This window comes from Rhinolophus sinicus, linkage group LG09 (genome assembly GCF_036562045.2).
Source record: "Rhinolophus sinicus isolate RSC01 linkage group LG09, ASM3656204v1, whole genome shotgun sequence".
Classification (NCBI taxonomy): domain Eukaryota; kingdom Metazoa; phylum Chordata; class Mammalia; order Chiroptera; family Rhinolophidae; genus Rhinolophus; species Rhinolophus sinicus.
In genome coordinates, this window is record NC_133758.1 from 91724549 (window position 1) to 91743490 (window position 18942).

At 35.1% G+C, this 18942-nt stretch overlaps 1 protein-coding gene across 1 annotated transcript in view; it reads right to left on the reverse strand.

The window, feature by feature from the left end:
* VWDE (von Willebrand factor D and EGF domains) overlaps positions 1 to 18942 on the reverse strand; it is an 85218-nt gene that overhangs the window by 31366 nt on the left and 34910 nt on the right. Inside the window, exons 8-14 of the mRNA XM_074340785.1 lie at positions 16024 to 16168; positions 13094 to 13311; positions 12734 to 12807; positions 11121 to 11391; positions 5817 to 6025; positions 4675 to 5639; positions 2261 to 2397 (exon numbers count right to left, since the gene is read on the reverse strand). Of these exons, the coding sequence (XP_074196886.1) occupies positions 2261 to 2397; positions 4675 to 5639; positions 5817 to 6025; positions 11121 to 11391; positions 12734 to 12807; positions 13094 to 13311; positions 16024 to 16168 (2019 nt within the window). The remainder of the gene's footprint in view (positions 1 to 2260; positions 2398 to 4674; positions 5640 to 5816; positions 6026 to 11120; positions 11392 to 12733; positions 12808 to 13093; positions 13312 to 16023; positions 16169 to 18942) is intronic.

Sequence of the window (18942 nt, forward strand, 5' to 3'; positions counted from 1 at the left end):
GGGGTCGTCATGATATTGATACTTAGATGGATTGTTTTTGTGTATTGAAACAAGACTGCAGCCAATGACTGGGAGTATAGGGATTATTTCAATCCCACTCCTTGGAGGAGCCTACCCAAAATGAGGAATAAACAAGGTTCTACTTCTCAGCCATTCATCAATATTTTGAGAGTATCTATATGTGCTGAAGATATTCTGATGAAAAGAGATAACAGAAGAAAAGACAGACAAATAAGGCCGATTTGTGTTGTTGCTATAACCGAAATCAAATAAGGTACAATGAGAGAGAAAGAAGACTAGCATAGTCAAGAAAGGCTTCAAAAAAAGATGATACTTCTCTTCCTGAAAGTACAAAAAGAGACTGTCACTAGGACACTGGGAGCAGAAATGGAGAAAATGCTTTCAGCCTGGCTGGAAGGAATAGCATGTTAAAAGACAGGGACGCATGAAACAGTATGGGATTTTAGTGTAGGATGTACAGGACGTTTAGGTCTGTAACCATAAGCAAAAGCCACGTTATGAAGGGCCATTAATTTCCAGGACAACTTGAATTTAATCCAATAAGTAAGTAATTTAAAATTGGGATTCTGTAGAGTCCTGGCTGCTTTTCCAGGAGGGCGTGAAGGAAATGATTGGGTGATTTGATCTCTAGCTATAACCTTATTTAAAATCATTATTGCAAAGATAGAAAAGAACATCTATAATATGCTACCCTTCATGTAAAACATAAGGGATATATCTCCTCCTTTGTACAAAAGAAATACCATAAGACTATACCAGAAAATAATAACAGTAGATACCTTCAAGGGAATGGGATGGAAGAAAGAGGTAATGGAAGTAGGGTGAGAAGAAAATGACATTTCTCTGTGTATACCTTTCGTATGGCACCAACTCTTAGAACCATGATAATATTTTGCACACCTTCCAAGTAAGTAAATAACTAAAATCAACGAGTGGAAATTCAAAATGGAATACACATATTTAAAAATATAGTTAATTGTATTACAAATGAAATATATAAACACTCTGAACAGGGTGGAAAAGAAAGTAGCTAATCTAAGTTTGGTTTTCGCTACAGAGAACACATTTGTTTCTCTCTAAAGTGTATTAAAGAATTCCAGAGTGTACTCTATTTATCAGAATTTTGGAGGAGGAAAGTTGTATGTGAATAAATATCACAGCAAATAAATGTCTAAAAGTAAGTACCAAATGTACTTTCCAAGAAGATATAAACCTATAAAATTCTCTCTTGGCAAATCACTTAATATTAGATGATGACATATGATTTATTTTGCCAAAAAAAATAAAATATCTACTCTCCTGAGCGATCTTGAAGTGAAGAAATTTATACATTTATACCTATATATAACATTTTATATTGTGTGTCTTATTATTTCATTGGCATTAAGAGATTCCATGGCTCATTAGAAAGATTGTATTCATAGAATCTTGAAATAAGAACACTTCTTGAGTATAATTATTACACTTGACAAAAACACAAACAAAAGTTATTTCCTCCTGTAAATTTTCAGTCTCAGAATCACATTTGGCTTCATCAATTTAGAGAAAAAATAAAAAGAATGTTAAAATATGATTTGCTGTTTTAAGTGTCTGCTTACCCATGCAAATACTTTCGAAATTCAAAGAGCTTTCCTTAAAATAAAATTCTACTTGAGTGAAGAAAAACAAGCCTATATAAATAACCATCAGAAAGAAGGTACAATTTGATATACCAATGTTCAAACTGAGTGATCATGTCTGTCCTTTGTGGCTTCAAGAGAGAAAAACACTACTTATTTTGGGGCTGGGGGATAATTTTCCAGTATGAAACTCATAGTAAGGGAAATAGACAGGATGAGTGCAGCTCATTCTCATTTTTTGGTTTGTAAAGGGGATTGCTCATATCTCTTAACCCTGTAATTCATGTCGGGTGTCAGATAAAAATGATTTCTATTTTTCATGTTTTTATATTATAAGAAATATAGAAGCTTACATAACAACATTGATAGTCTTTTAATTTGTTATTATGACTGAAATAGTGCTGCAATACCTTGATAAAAATCATACAAAATAGTTTAATAGAGTTAACAAATAGGAAATCTTAAAGGTTAAGCAACTTAATCATTTTCCTGTTCACCTCTGTGTGGATATGACACACTTTGGGATTATGTTGCTTATTGATACACCGAATTAATCCAAAGTAAAATTAATCTGAATAACTCATAAACTTAATTGTCTTTCAACTTCGTAATTCACATACCTGCAGCTTAGTAACTTCACATTTAAATGAAGGTGATTCTTTGAAGCCTTGACCAAAAACTCTCACCATCATACAATTATATTTTCTAACATTACAGAATCCAGCATTCTCAAGATCTATAATTTCAGGAGTCTTGTCTTTGGAAAAAATGATAACAAAATAAGACATATTTTCTTTAATTCCAGTAGAAAAAAACCTAATTATTTTTAAGGCCCAAATTAAAAACATGTAAAATAATATTTCAAAGTCTATTCCAAATACCATTAAATGTTAAGAATAATCTGGTATTTAAAGAAGTGTTATCTACCATCAAACCAATAGAAATAGTGTTACAAATACTACCAGAGCCTAAATATAGAGTTCTAATTTATATTTTAATTAATGCTGATATCAATTAAGGGCAAGAATAAAGAAATTACTACTAAAACAATCTATGTTTTGGTTTTGGTGTTTTGGTTTGTGCCCTATAGATGGGTTATAGAAAAAAATACTTTTGTAATAAAATATTATAGTTAGCAATATAACGTATTAAACATTTTTAAATACTTAAGCTTTAGAAAATACTTATCAAAATTTATATATGCTGCCATTCTAATATTGTTGATGTTTTTATGCACTATTGCTATTCTACATGCTACCATAATCTCAGTTGTACTTCTCAGTCATAGAAGAAAAACTTTCTTCTAGAAGTTAGAGTTAACTGACCTTCATATGGCTACATCCCTGGTCTTGGTAAGATCATACATTATATACATAAGCCGGATCTGGCTGTTAAATAGATAAATGAAGTATATACAATTAATTGAGTCTTTTGTCTAAGTATTGACAAATCTAAGCAAATATAACTTTACTAGCTATTAGATACATAAGTTATGTGCACTCAGAAATCTAAAAATATTTATGAATATTAAAAAACAACATTTGTTAGTTTATTCTTTCATATGTGCAATAAATGACTACTGAGCAACTTCTATTTTTCTGGTATTATTCTAGGTTCTGGGTATATAGTAATGAACAGAACAAATTTCTTCCCTTCTTGTAACTTATATTGTAATATGAAGACAAAAAAAAAAAAACACAAGTGATAAAATAAACATAAAATGTATTATATAAGTGTATTTAAATCTATGGAGAAAAAGTATATTGACTATATTAAGGGAGATAGAGATTATGGGGTTGTGTGAGGAAAAAGTACTTCATTTTTAATGACCATGAAAGGATTCTCTTCTAATATGATATTTGAACAGAGAAGAGAAGAAAGTCAGTCATGAAGATACATGGTGGAAGAATGCTCCAGTCAGAGGGAACTGTAAGTGCAAAGGGCCTGAGGAAGGAGCAGACTTGGCCTCTTTGAGGAACAGCAAACAGCCATTTGAAAGCACAGGAGAGCAGTGAGCTATGGAGAGAATGGTAGATAAATTCAGTGAGAGTGGAACCTTAGAGTATATAGGCTAGTCTTCTAGGCCAGAATAGGGACTGTGGATTTTACTTGGAAGGAGATGGAGAGCCATAACAGGTATTTAAACAGAGAAGTAATATGATCTGATTTACATTTCAAAGGAACCACTTTAGCTGCACCTGGAGAAAAAACATCTAGAGAATGTATAATAATCTAGGTGAAAGATAATGGTGGCTTGGACTAAGTTTGTACCAGGGAGGGAAATAAAATTTTTTGAAGCTAAAGCTGGATTTGCGGATGGATTTCCTAACGGATTTGTTAGTGAATTAAACATGAGGCATGAGAAAAAGAAAAGTCAAAATTCCTACACATTTTTAATGTGAGCGATTAGAGGAATGAAGTTTGCATTTACTGAGATGGAAAAGTCTGCAGTTGGAAAAGGGCAGGTAGTGGTAGGAGGAAAATCAGGAGTTACTGGTTTAGTGGTTCATGGAATCAAATTGACTTAAAAATTTCTTTCTGTGATATAGTGAGACAAAATAGTTTGTCCCATATAGATGGGTTATAGAGAAAAAATTAAGCAAATTAGTATAATTAGCAAAATATTATAAAGAGTGCTTAAAAATGCAAAATTGGAGTTCTAGAAAAACTTATTCTCTGCAAGTAGAGTCTCCAACTGTGTGCCAAGTCCCCACGGTCAAGAGAATCGGCATTTTCCAGGAACAGCATGGAGACCAAAGTGGATGGAGTGGAATGAGTGAGGACAATAGTATTGGGAATGACTTTCAACAGATATTGTGTTTGAGATCACATTGTGCCTTACAGGCTAAGTACTTCAGCTTTTACTCTCAATAAGATGACTCTGGGAAAATGATTAACATTAGTTAATATAATTTGTTCTTTCCCCTTTGTTATTTGAACAAACCCTGTTTAAATCCTGACAGTAAAAAAGAACAAAGATGTTTTCATAATCAAATAACCGTCACAACATCAAAGTTGAAGAGTTCTTACTTACTCTGTGAATCACTGCAATCATAGGAACTAAAGCCTGGGGCACACATGCATCCCCACTGTGTACACTGCCCGTTGCTGCTGCATAAATTGGGGCATTTCAATACCAAGAGAATGTCTTCAATTGATTTGCCGTATTCTTCAGTGTTATATTTCCCTTCTTCCAAAATCCTCCTTTCACATTCATTTTCTAAAAGGGCTATACCTGCTTCTACCCAGGTAAGATCATCTTTTAGGAGAACGTCCTTCACACACATGTCTATAATACTCTCGAGTCTCTTGCCAAGGAAGGCAAGACAGTGCCTTCCTATGCTGGAGTTGGCTAGAGTCTGCTGACACAATGCCAATGTGCTGTATTCTGTGAGGCCAGAGGGTGTGGGCCACGTGGGGACAAACTCTGGGTGGACATCCTCAGTATGGTCCTCGGGGAAAAAATAAGTAAACTCATCTAGGTCACTCTGGCTGAGACTTTGGAAAGCAAATAAAGGAAGAAACTCATAAAAGTTTTGCCGTTTCCATCTGTTTTGACGATGCCTCCCTGTTTCTTGGCTGTGGCTAACCTGGTCCTGTGTATGTGTCCCATTGTCCAAAGTTTTTGGTGCATCTTGTTTCTCATTCTCAGGATATTTCTGTAAACTTAAGTCCACTTTGGTTAGGTTCACATGCTTATGTTCTTGAGGAAAGAAATTTAGATTATTTCCTTCGCGAGATGTATGCTTGTTTCTCCCTCTGACAAGAGTTTCTGAATTAATATATTCAGAGGTGACATCTAGTTCTGGTATTAGGGAAGAGAATTGGATGTGTCTGAGGTCTTTGCAACCTGAGACAATATCTGGTGGAGAAACATTGTCCAGATGATAAGATGGATACAGTGAAGTGGTGTCCACCAAGCAGCTACAGTAGGATAGTTTGCCAGGCGATGGCCGAGAAATTGGCATTGTGTCAAACATGCTCTTTCCTGGCAAAATCCTTCCACACAGAAAACAGAAAAGAACAAAAGTTTGGACAAGAACATTTTTCCCAGCAAGTGATGGAAAAACAACCAACCAAACAAACAAACAAAACAAAAAAACAGAGTGTTGATTTATCACTCATTTTAAGTCAAATATTAATACAGTAACAAATAAAAATAATGTACTTTCTTACCTCCATTCATTAATAAAAGCAACACAATTATTAAAAGTTTGATCAATTTTGATCCCATTTTTGTCATGGAAATCATTTTCTGGGTTTTCATCAAAGGTGCCACAAAGTCCCAAAGTGTTTCTGAAATCTAAGCTAGGGGCTCTGATTGTTAAACTCATGCCCCATTCACTAAGATCAGCGCGGATAAATGCTCCAGAAGAAAACCAGATCTGAAAGACAGAAATGAAAGCTGTTTAAATATTCAATATGGATTAAGAAAAAAAAACCCCTATTATTTAAGGAATAAGAAATAAATGCATTTATTCCCTCAATATAAGAAGAAAACAGAATACTGATTTCCTTAGTCTACGCATTTCTTATTAAGGCTATATGTCAAAATAATCAGTTATTGTATTTTGCTGACTTGAAATTTGGTCTCCGTATGGAAACTTTTATTGAGATATTTTGTTCAAACGCTCTTCTTAAATAATTTATACTAAAGACATTTTATACAATTAAAACTACTATAAATGTTGAGGGTAATGTTTACCAAGTAATATCTCTGATAATAGTTATTCGATATTGAACTAAACTACCAAGTAATTAATTTATACATATAAATGCAATTCCAGAAGGGTACACATTCCTGTGGCTAATCAGCATTCTCTTGCTGTCAGTAGGCAAATAGAATCAGAAGCCAAATTATAACCAAATCGTTGCATGGGGATTTAGGTATGAGAGCAGGGGGTTTGTTGAATCATTTTAATAGCTTGTGTCATCTAACTCTGATCCTCCTCACAGGCGTGTCAGCTCTCCCAGGTCAGGAACTTGGATAAACATGCTCTCTCTTTTGAAAATCACTGAAGATGAATCACCTGTTTGTTCCGCTGACTCTCCTTCCCCTTTTAATTTCTTAAATTTAAAAATAGCACTTTTTTCTTTTTTTGTAAAAATGGTAAGTGTTCATTGCAAAAAATTATCATTTTGTAAGATTTTTATTAAAAATATAGCTAACATACAATATTATATTAGTTTTGGTGGTACACCATAGTTATTCAACATTTGTAGACCTAAAGAAGTGATCACCATAAGTCCAGCAACCATCTGACACTGTACCACGCTATCACAATATTATTGACTATATTCCCTGTGCTGTACGTTACATCCTCATGACTTACTTGTTTGATACCTGGAAATTTGGACCTCTTATTCCCCTTCACCTTTCCCCCTCTTTTTTAAATTTTCAATTACAGTTGACATTCAATGCTATTTTATATTAATTTTAGGTATACAGCATAGTGATTAGACATTTATATAATTTAAGTTGTGATCCCCCTAATCTAGTACCCACCTGGCACTGCACATAGTTTTTGCCATATCTCTTGCTTTCTCTCTTCTCTTCTGATACCCCTATGATGCAAATGTTGTTATGCTTGAAGTTGTCCCAGGTCTCTTAAACTATCCTCAGTTTTTTGGATTCCTTTTTGCTGTTCCAATTGGGTGTTTTCTGCTACCTTCTCTTTCAAATCATTGATTAAATCCTCTGCTTCATCTAGTCTGTTGGTGATTCCTTCTAGTGCATTTTTCTTTTCAGTTATTGTATTCGACACTTCTGGCTGGTTCTTTTTATGGTTTCTATGTTCTTTTTCACACTTCCTATCTCTTTGTTGAAGTTCTCGCTTAGATCCTTGAGCATTCTTATAACCACTGTTTTGAATTCTGTCTCTGGTAGGTTGCTTTCCCCCATTTTGTCTAGTTTTTTTCCTGTTCTTTCATTTGGGACACATTTCTTGTTTCCTCATTTTGGCTGCCTCTATGTGTTTGTTTCTAGGCATTAGGTAGATCTGCTATGTCTCCCAGTTTTGGCTGGGTTTCCTTATATAGTAGGTGTCCTGTGGGGCCCAGTGGTCACTTGAGCCAGGTGCTACAGGAGTGTCCTTGTGTGGGTTGTATGTATTCTCATGTTATAGTTGAGCCTTGATTGCTCTTGGCACATTTGTGGATACGATTCACCCTCAGGCTGACTGGCTGTGGGGTTTGGCCACATCCACAGCTTATGGGCTGCTGTGCAGGAGGCTTATCCCAGTGGGGTGGGATTTGCCCCAGCGGGCTCTGGTGCCTAGTGAGACTGCCCTCTGTGTGTGCCGCTTGTGGGGCTAATTGGGTGCTGCTCTGCTGTGGTCTGAAGCCAACCTCCAAGTATGTTGGTTATGGGGCCTTTTGAGAGGGGCTCTGGTGCAGGCCCAGGTCAGCCACTGCCTGTGAGCAGCCAGAGAGTACCTGGTCAGTACAGAGTGATCCACAGTTATTCGTTTGCTGTCCGTGTGGACCCGTGTCATGCAGGGTCTCTGGTCCCGCTCCCGCACCAGAACGTAGGATCTGGTGAGACCAAAAAGGAACAACAATGGAGCCATGGATTGGGGGTTCATACCACTATAGTCTCTATGGCAGCTGTTCGAGATACAAAAGCAAACATCTGCCAGTACCCCAACGAGGGGGTATCCCTGCACCCCAGTCTCACTGGTGGCTGGGCGAGACACAGGAAGTAGGAGCTACATGATCCACAACCCACCATCCGTTTTTGCAACCCCACTTGCAGGCCACGATCTGCAGTCCGCTTCTCTGCCAACCAACCCACCAATCAACCTCTTGCTAACTGCAATCCACAATTGCTAGCTCAACCACAGAGCAGTTATATCAGTGGCCAATGGCTAACTGGTTACAGCTGATGGCCAAATAGTTACAGTCTACTACCCAAGCCAGCTCCTTTCCACGTGAGGCCGAGAGCATGGAAACTGCTGTCTGGGACTCTGAATCCCACAACCTGGAGGCCCATGGGAGAGGCCAGGCTGTGAACGGAGGATTGCTGCCACCAGTACCAGGACTGGGGAAACTTCACAAAAAGCCAGCACACCCAGAAGCCTACTGCCACTTGCCAGCTCCCTTAAAGTTCAGCCACTGATAACACCTCATGCAGTATGCAAGTTGGCTGAGGTAGGGCCCCAGGGAATCACTAGAGTGGGAAGAGTTGTGGCACCAGGTCAATGTAAATTCTGGTTTGGTTTCAGAGCCTGGAGTGACTCAGCAAAAGTTTCAGAGCACACCAAGGCCTGTCACCACCTGCTGGGGGCTTGCCAGCCTCTGTTAGTTTTCCAAGAGTGCAATGTGGGTGGGGCTGGCTGCTTACAGAGAAAGTGCCTCCAGCAGTGGTAGAGTTGAGTGGAATGGGTCCCAGCTGACTCATCAGGGTGGCGCAGCAGAGTTCACCAGGCCAATCACATTCAAATTTGGCCTGTGGGGGGCAGGCTCAACACAGGAAAGATGGCAGCCACCTGCCAGCTTCACGAAAGATGGACGCCTCACCAGAAAAATTCCGACTGTCCTCCAGACCTCCCCCTGCAGCCACACAACTCGTTCTGCATCCCTGTGTGTTTCCAAGGTCCCCCGAGTCACCATCCCTTCATTGGAGCCCAAGGTAAGTGCCTGCGTGTGAGTGAGTCTGTGCACGGACCGTTTAAAAGAATGTCTGGTTTTTCCAGCAGCCTTCCGGCCCACCCAAATGGTTGGAAACCCCACTGTTTTCCACAGCCAAATGTTGTGGGGACTCCTTTTCTCAGCACCAGTACTCTGGGGTGGGGCACCTGGTGTGAGGGGCTGGGGTCTCTAGCTCCTCCGGGGGGAACCAAGGTGGCCAAGATATCTCTCCTGATTCTCGACTGCCACACAGGTGTGAAGCCTGTTCTGAGTCTCTGCCCGTCTTATCAGTCTCAATGTGGCTTCTCCTTTGTAATTTTAGTTATAGGACTTCTGTTCAGCTAGATTTCAGATGGTTCTCCAGGGTGATTGTTCTATGCTTTAGTTGTAATTTTAATGTGTTAAATTTTGAAAAAATGTAGGCACAGTGTTGATCTACTCTGCCATCTTGGCTCTCCAGAAAATTATTTTTAAACAAACAAGTCTTATATTAGTTACTACTCAATCTGAGGTAGCTAATGTTAAGAGCTGGTGCAAATTCTTCAAAAACCTTTCCTATAATTCATTAATTTCTTTGTTAACAAATACACATCTACTCCAAAATTTTTGTGACTACAAAGTGTTCTATTATGTGACATTACTATATTTAAGGTTTGGGTTACACTTTTATTCATCACTGATTAATCATTGGGCTTCTATAACTCCTTAATTATTCTATTATGTTAAATTTTCAGATGTAAAGTTTCTTGAGAAATGACAGAGATAGGTTCAATTTATATTTATATATTATATATGTACATAATATATATAATATATGTATATTATATATGTATACATGTATTACATATATATTACATGTATGTAACATATATACATATATTACATATATGTGAAATATATGTCTGTAGAAAGACTGTAACTACTATTTCTACTCTTGCCAATATTGTGTGACAGATGTTTTGTCTTCATTCTTTGATTACTAATGAGGTTGAGGTTTTTATATTTTTGTTGGTTATTTGTACTTTTGGACATATTTATCAGTCTTATTTCTTCTGTGAATTGCCTGTTTATATTATTTGCTCATTTTAATTGGACTGCTGATTATACATGACTGATGCTTTCATAAGAGTGTTTCTATATTAATTGTATGTTTTATATGTAGCAAATATTTTCCCAATTATTTACATTTTGGTTTTTGATGATGGAATTCAAATATATAGTTATGCTAAAAATTCTTGTTCACCTCAATGTTACAGAAACATTCACCTACATTTCTACTACTTTAGCTTAAATTTTATTCAGCTGGAATTTACTTTTTTGGAAAGTGAATGAAAGATGATCTTAACATACAAATACTAGCACACAGATATGAAATATTATTTAAAAATATTAATGAATCTTGGATCTTTTTCTTGATTTTCTAATCTCTTCCATGTGTCTACCAGACTGTTCGTAAAGTGGAACCATCTGCATTCCTTTCAAAAATTGTTTAGCTATTCCTGAATATTTATTCTTAACTATATATTTCATCTGTCTGATATACCATTTATTAGGCACTGTCAAAATAATTTTATGAATAACCCACCAAGTTATCATATTGAAATCTTAAATAAGAAAGTTTATATTTGACAAAGTTTTAACTATGCTGTGTCTTTTTGTGTGTGGTAAGTAAAACAAATGTTATGCCTTCTAAGATCAGTGTTAATCTTAAAGCGATTTTCTAAGAAAAAAAAAAAGAAAACCTAATGTTGAAAATGATAGCTTCTAATTTAATAGAGATGAAAAGAAGTTCAGATCCAAAATCTACAGAAAAAAGGTGAAATACTTTTAATCCTAAAGAATCATACATACTGTGATTTTTCTTCCTAAGTAAGATTCACTTATCTTGATATTGCTGGTTACATCTTGGATCTTTACATGTAAGTATGGCTGTGATTCATGTAGCTGACCACCACACATATCGAAAGTAACTGTATCACCTTCTTCTCTGGCAACAAACCCGCAGTTACATGACACAGGATAGTGAAGGCTTCCACAGTCCCATTGACGTACATGGACTTCAAAATCACGTGACATACTCTTATAAAGCACAAACGTTCCAGTCTTGAAATTATCATATACCCTATCATTAACAAAAGTAAATTGAGTTAAGAATTGGCAAAAATATCACAATAGAATGTTATACACCAAAAATATGAGTTAAATTTTTATACACATTCAATATATACACATTTAATGCAAGAATGAAAAATTATAATAGCTTTATATATCATGACAATTTATGTATAGGGCACTGAATGAAAAAAGTAGTGATAAACACCTAAATCTGTCTCACTACACTTCTGTTTCACGAGTTAAAGTCAACCCCTACTTCCAGCTTTCTCTTTCCACCCTGCTTTAGTTTTCATTATAGACCCTATCTTCCTCAGATGAACCGTGTATTTTATTTATTCTGTATAGCTCTCTTTACCTCTACAAAGGTAAGTTCTATAAAGGGAGAGTATCTTCATGTGTTTTGTTCACTGCCATAAGCCCAGCACTCAGAACACAATATTGTTGGATTATAATGGATTAAATTAATCACCACTACATTTTCTTCAGGTTTTCCACTAAAATTTCTAAGGTTTTAATTATAACCATAAAGTATTCTTGCAGGTGGGATGAGTTCCTACAACTTTTCGTATTTGTTCAAAGTTTTGAAGTATTATTTGTCATTGTAGAGGATTTACATCTATTCACTAATATTGGCTAATTTTACTGACAGTGATCTCATTACAACTTTAAAAATAGAATTACCTTGCATCGTGAATAAAATTTTGACTCAACAATGAGGTGTTCTTATCATTTTCTTTAGGGACATTTTAAAATCATGAATTCCTCAGAAGTATAATTGAATCTAAATCCTTCTATGTAGCTTCTAATAGTAAGGTAGCTTAGATTGTTTTTTGGTCATTTTGCTTATTTGACTTTCAGTTCCAGAGGCAGATATCCAGATATTCATGATAGCTACAGTAGTTTTTTTCCCCTGAATATCCTTGCCATGAATTAGAAGTGATTCATTTTTTAAATAATTATTATGTGTTAGTTTACTCTTCTTAAACCTTAAACCTCAAAGTTTCAGTATCATGGAGAAATGCAATATCAGTAAATAGCTCTAGAGCAAATAATTTAATCATTATAAAAATAAGTCAAGCTAAAATAATTGTCTGTATTTGTATCTTCATTTTTACAAGATCAGCCTCACAACAAATCCATATATTTACTAAGAACTAGATTTTAAAGAAAAACCCTTGCACACAAACAAATTAATATTTTCAAATAAGCCAGTGATGTCCATGCATGCCTTCCTTTCTAATCTTTCAGTGAATAGGACTAAGATGTAGCAAATAGTATGATGTTTGAAAAACAACAACAAAATCCAAAAGAAACCCAAACTACTAAAAGAAAAAATTTTAGGAAATTACCTGCCATCAAATGTAATTATATGTGGGTCAGTAAATGAATAGCAGTAAGCAGTTGGGACATCCTTTACTCTGATCTTAAAAGCAAAGATATTTTCAGTAAATGTTATCATTAGTTGTTATTTAGTGATTTACAATAAATTGCTTAGCAATCTCAATGAATTTTCAGCTATTTGTATCATAGCTATTGAAAATGAAATCATTTAATAATTGAAAAAATAAGTGAAACTATTCATTTTTAGAAAAAATAATTTAAATAATATTTAATAATTTTGAAAGGAAAAGTTTACAAGGTATAGTGATAAAATACATGTATCTTTTTTAAAGCTTCAATTATGGAGATATTTTTTGTCATTTGTCAACCTGGATGCTGTCTGGAATGTAGCTGTCCCACAGGAAATCTTCATTAACTATAGGTTCCACCATAATGTCTGTAACTCTATTTCCATCTCGAGAAAAATCTGTTACAGCCGTGTAGTACACAAAAGCATGGCTACAGGTTCCATTAGCACAGGATGCTGTCTGGTGAAGGTCCACATGACAGGAAGACAATGCCAAATTTAAGCCTAGGTGTTCTTTACCTTTTTATGAAAAAAAAATATATATACATTGATAAATTTGTAAGGGAATATTTCAAGCATGTAGTAACTCGATTTACATGAAACATTGAATTGAGAGATTATTCTAAAATTGTTTTCTCTTACTTAAAACATGGTTGTAGTTTTTGTCTAAATAAAACCAAAGCTGTTGAACTCTACCTGATCTTTACAAATAATCAACTTCAATATATACATATAAATGTATATGCATATTACTATTTCCAATAAGGTTATAAATCCATATGCATCTGAATAAAATTCAAAAGCAATGTATAAAATTCATCTTTGTTTCTGTAAAAAAAAAATTATAGTTCTAGCACTAAGTAACATAATTTGATTTTTTTTCCTAAGAATTGTGCCTTGGGTCCAAATATGTTTGTAACATTTCTTAGGGCTTGCAGTTATGTCTATCCATTGTTGAGTGATAGCAATGATTATTGATACAGAGCTCATCGTGCAGGTTTAATTATTGATACAGGGTTCGCCATCTTAAAAAAAAGAAAAATCAAAACAAATTAAATTCCACACCAGTAGGAAACTCTCTTTTCACCTCCCAAATGTCGCAATATACTAAGAACCTCAAGATGCTCCTTTGCCTATAGAACAAAGAACAAGAAAAAATAATTTAGAAAGAAAATGGTAACAGAAGAGAAGGAAGGAACTCCAGGAATTTGTGAAACTGAACAAAAAGGATGATTTCCTCTGAAACTTGGCTACAGAGAAAGTTTGCTCACATATTCCATTAATGAATACAAAGTCCTTCTGAGAATCAAGGAGGAAGAAAGAAGTTGTTAAAAACTTTTTTCCAAATATCATTTTCAGGTATAAAATTATATTTGGTTAACAAAGGAACACTGCACTAGATTCAAAATTCTTGAAAACATATTTATCTTTATGCATTTTTTAGGACTATATCCTTTCTTATGCACATAAAAGATAATAGAAACATTCAAACTCTTAACCAGCTCCCTGAAGAGAATACAGAATAGAGCTGGCTCATATGTAGCCCCTGACATCATTTCCACTGCTCTATGGCATGAGGGCCAAGTATTGCTTCTCCTTAAGCCTGTGCAAAAGCAGCCTTGTCTTTGCAGAAATACACTAGGAAACACCAACTTATTCTCGATGAATGTAGAGATGTAACAGAAATATACTTAAAGAATATTAGTTAAGTAATATCCAGAATAAAATCAAAAGATTTTCCTCCAGAAAAAAAGGAAATTATTTTTAATGGATAAAGAATAAAAACATGCAAACTTCTAAATTGTAGGAATACATTTAGGCAGTTTTATGTCACTATAGCAATGCTAGCCTTGTTGAAAGAATTGAGAACACACAAATATAATTTGAAGTGTATTTGTAACTTGAAAACATCTTGCCCTAATACAATTTTGGAATGTATCGATAAAATCATCCTCTTCCTTTCCTCCCTCATAAACTGTAGGAACATTTGCATCATATGCTCTTTAGTGGTAGTTTGAAGTAGAATTGTGTCAAACAGTCTGAGAACAGATGGTTTAATTTTGTATTTCTAGGCTGTATTTCAAACTATAGTGTTGCTCATGGCATTCCTGAAATTTGAGTCAGTAGCTGAGTATTATCAACTAAGCCTGTTTACTGTCACGAATCTTAGAATAGCCTCTCTTGATTCCTCCTTCTATCTCCATATCATCTCTTTTAGTGGGTGCATTATTCCCATGAGTCAGTCTCTCTCTGTCTCTCTCTCTCTCTCCTTCCGTCCCTCCCTCTCCCTCTCCCTCTCTCCCTCCCTCCCTCCCTCCTTGTCTCTCTCTCCTCTCTCTCTCCTAGCATTTGTATCCTTTTGTTTCTCTAATTTAATTAGGAATAATATAAACAAGAAGACCTAGAGACCTACATACATTGTATTTGGTGTATTTACTAAATAAAATTTTATGTCCCATGGTGAAAAGGTATGCAAACAGAATTGTAATCTCTCTTACAGATTATATTTTATTTTCTGTATTCCTTAATGTGTTTTGGTCTCTACCTCAGAGGCTTATGGAGACAAAAATAACCCAATCAACCATATCACTGCAATACCTGGTTTGCCCCCTATTTTTTTCATTCTGTAGGAGAATTTCAGCTCTCTACATGGCTGTGACAGTGACATATATGTGGCCATATATCATACAATCTATAAAATTAGTAATTTAAATAGAAGACTTTTAAAACAAAGCTCTCAAACACAAGCTTACTTTAGAGAGAGAAGTACAAAGAATGCATCATGCGATCCATGGTGCATAAGCTTGAACTTTTAGCGTAATTTATCACACCTCACTCATTAGGGATGAGTTGGAAAATGTTAAAGAGCAGTTTTTCCCTCAATCTCTGAAAACAAAGCAAAGAGAAGAATAAGTAGGAGGGTGAGGAGAAAAGAAGGAGGAGGAAAATGAGGAAAAGGAAGACAAAAAAGGAAGAAGAGGAGTATATTGTTCATCATTTTTTTTTAATTTATACTTTGAATCCAGGAGGACTAAACATGGATTGCAATTTGAATTGCTCTGGCAGTCATAAATCTGGCCCATATTATTAATATGATTGAACTATAATTTGATGGAACACATGAAGCATAATTAATTACATGAGTACACGTCAATGATTTTCTCTAGGGAAAAAAATAATTAGTTATTATTTGAAATCTAATAATAAAATTCAGTGGATTTAGTATATTACCTTGATCAACAGTTTTCAGTTTTAATGAGATTTTGCATTCCTGATCCAGCTCACTGAATTCAGGACAAACGACAGGAATTGTGCTCTCTATTCTTAGCTGGTATTCTTTCCCATCTTCTGATATAGTGCTTAATTCAGGTTGTAACTGGTATAAGAAAACATGTAGAGCCATCATGTAAAAATATAATTTATTTCTAAGATACAATAATTTTGAAAGGGCTTTTTTTCCCCCTCAATATACTGTTAAATGAGCTGGTAGTAAATAGCTTCAGCACTGGAATTTTTGAATTGCACAAGATCAATTAAAACCCTTAAAAATATCAGCAATGCCTAGAGGACTACATGGAGTCGCTGTACTGCTCTGAGTTTGGGCACAAGTTTGTTTCCCAGCCTGACAGGCAGTCTGGTTGAAGCCTGCCTTAGTGATTCTGGTTTTATAGCGGGAACTGGAGAATGGAGGAGACAGATTCCAACATCTTTCTGTCTGTTTACTAATGTTTACGGACATTCTAAGGACTATTTGTCCTTAAAAATTAATATCATCTGTAATATAAATTAGAAAACTACATATTTTTAATACATAAATCAAAACATTACTGTCACCTGAAATACCTCAACCTTCAGCTTATTTCTCAAGCCTCTGCTTTCACAGTTGAATTCACTTTGAGTCCTGAAATCTAAGATTGGTCTTATCCCAGGCCAATCCTTTTCTGAGGCAGGAAGTTTTTAGGCAGCTTCAGTTCTTGGCTGGCTCTCAAAACAGGTGGTTCATTTTTTAATTTTTTTTTTATTTACTTTCAGGTATACAAAACAATGTAATAGACATTTATACCCCTCACAAAGTGATAGCTTCCCCAATCTACTAGCCCTCTGACATTGAATATAGCTGTTACAATTCCATTGACTCTATTCCCTATGCTGTACTCCACATCCTGTGACTATATATATACACACACACATATATATACACACACACATATACACACACACACACATAGTTTAATTATAGTTGACATTCAGCATTATTCAGTGTCAGTTGTATAGAGTAGTGGTCAGGAATCTACAGAGTCTATGAATTGTTCTCCCTAATAAGTCCAGTGCCCATCTGCACCCTACATAATCTTTACAACATTGTTGATTATATTCCCCATACTGTATTTCATATCCCCATGACTATATTGTGTTTACTAATTTGTACTTTCTAATCCCTTTACCTTCTCCTCCATCCCCACCCCTCTCCCAGCTAGCAACCATCAGTTTTTTTCCCCTGTATCTCTGATTCAATTTCTGTTGTGTTTGTTCATTTATTCTGTTCCTTAGATTCCACATAAAAGTGAGATCATATGGTATTTGTTTTCTCCATATGACTTACTTCACTTAGCATTAGATTCTCTAGGTCCATCCATGTCGTTGAACATGGTTAAGATTTCATTCGGCTTTATAGCTGAGTAATACTCCATTGTATAAATGTACCACAGTTTCTTTATCCAATCAACTATCGATGGGCATTTCAGTTGTTTCCATATCTTAACTATTGTGACTCACGCTACAGTAAACGTAGAGATGCATATATTTTTTCCAATTAGTGTTTTGGATTTCTTTGGATAGATACCCAGGATTGGAATTGCTGGGTCATAAGGTAGTTCCATTTTCAATTTTTTGAGGTACCAACATACTGTTTTTCATAGTGGCTGCACCAATCTGCAAACCCACCAGCAGTGCACAGTGGTTCCCTTTTCTCCACATCCTCACCAGCACTTGTCATTTGTTGATTTATTGATGATAGCCATTCTGACCAGGGTGAGGTAGTATATCATTGCAGTTTTTATTTGCATTTTTCTAATGATTAGTGACATTGAGCATTTTTTTCATGTCTGTTGACTATATGGATGTCCTCTTTAGAAAAGTGTCTCTTCATGTCCTCTGCCCATTTTTCAATTAGGTTGTTTGTTTTTTTGGTATTGAGTTGTATGAGTCTTTTATAAATTTTGGATATTAACCCCTTATCAGATGTATCATTGGCAAATATCTTCTCCCATTAAGTAGGATGCCTTTTCGTTTTATTTCCTTTGCTGTGAAAAATCTTTCTAGTTTTATGTAATCCCACATGTTTATTTTTTCTTTTGCTTCCCTAGTCTGAGTGGATATACCAGTAAAAATATTATTAAGGGTAACATCTGCATATTTATTTCCTATATTTTCTTCTAGGAGTTTTATGGTTTGGGGGATCTTACATTTAAGTCTTTAATCCATTTTGAATTTATTCTTGTACATGGCATAAGAAGGTGGCCATCTTCATTTATTTTCACGTATCTGTCCAGTTTTCCCATCACCATTTTTTAAATAAACTGCCTTTACTCCAATGTAAATTCTTGCTTCCATTGTCATAAATTAAATGGCCATATAGGTATGGATTTATTTCTAGACTCTCTATTCTGTTCCATTGATCTACATGTCTGTTTTTATGCCAAAACCATACTGTTTTGATTAGTATAACCTTGTAGTATGATTTGATGTCAGGCAGTTTGATACCTCCCACTTTGTTCTTATTTCTCAACATTGCCGTAGCTATTTGGGGTCTTTTATTGTTCCATATAAATTTTAGGATTATATGTTCTAGTTTTGTGAAAACGTCATTGGTAATTTGATAGGGATTGAATTGAATCTATATATTGCCTTGGGTAGTATGGACATTTTAACTATGTTAATTCTTCCTATCTATGAGCATGGTGTATGTTTCCATTTATTTGTATCTTCTTTAATTTCTCTCTTCAGTGTCTTATAATTTTCTGAGTACAGGTCTTTTACTTCCTTGGTTAAATTTATTCCTAAATATTTTATTGTTTTTGAAGCAATTGTAAATGGGATTGTTTTCTTAATTTCTCCTTCTGATAGATTGTTATTGGTATACAAATGCAA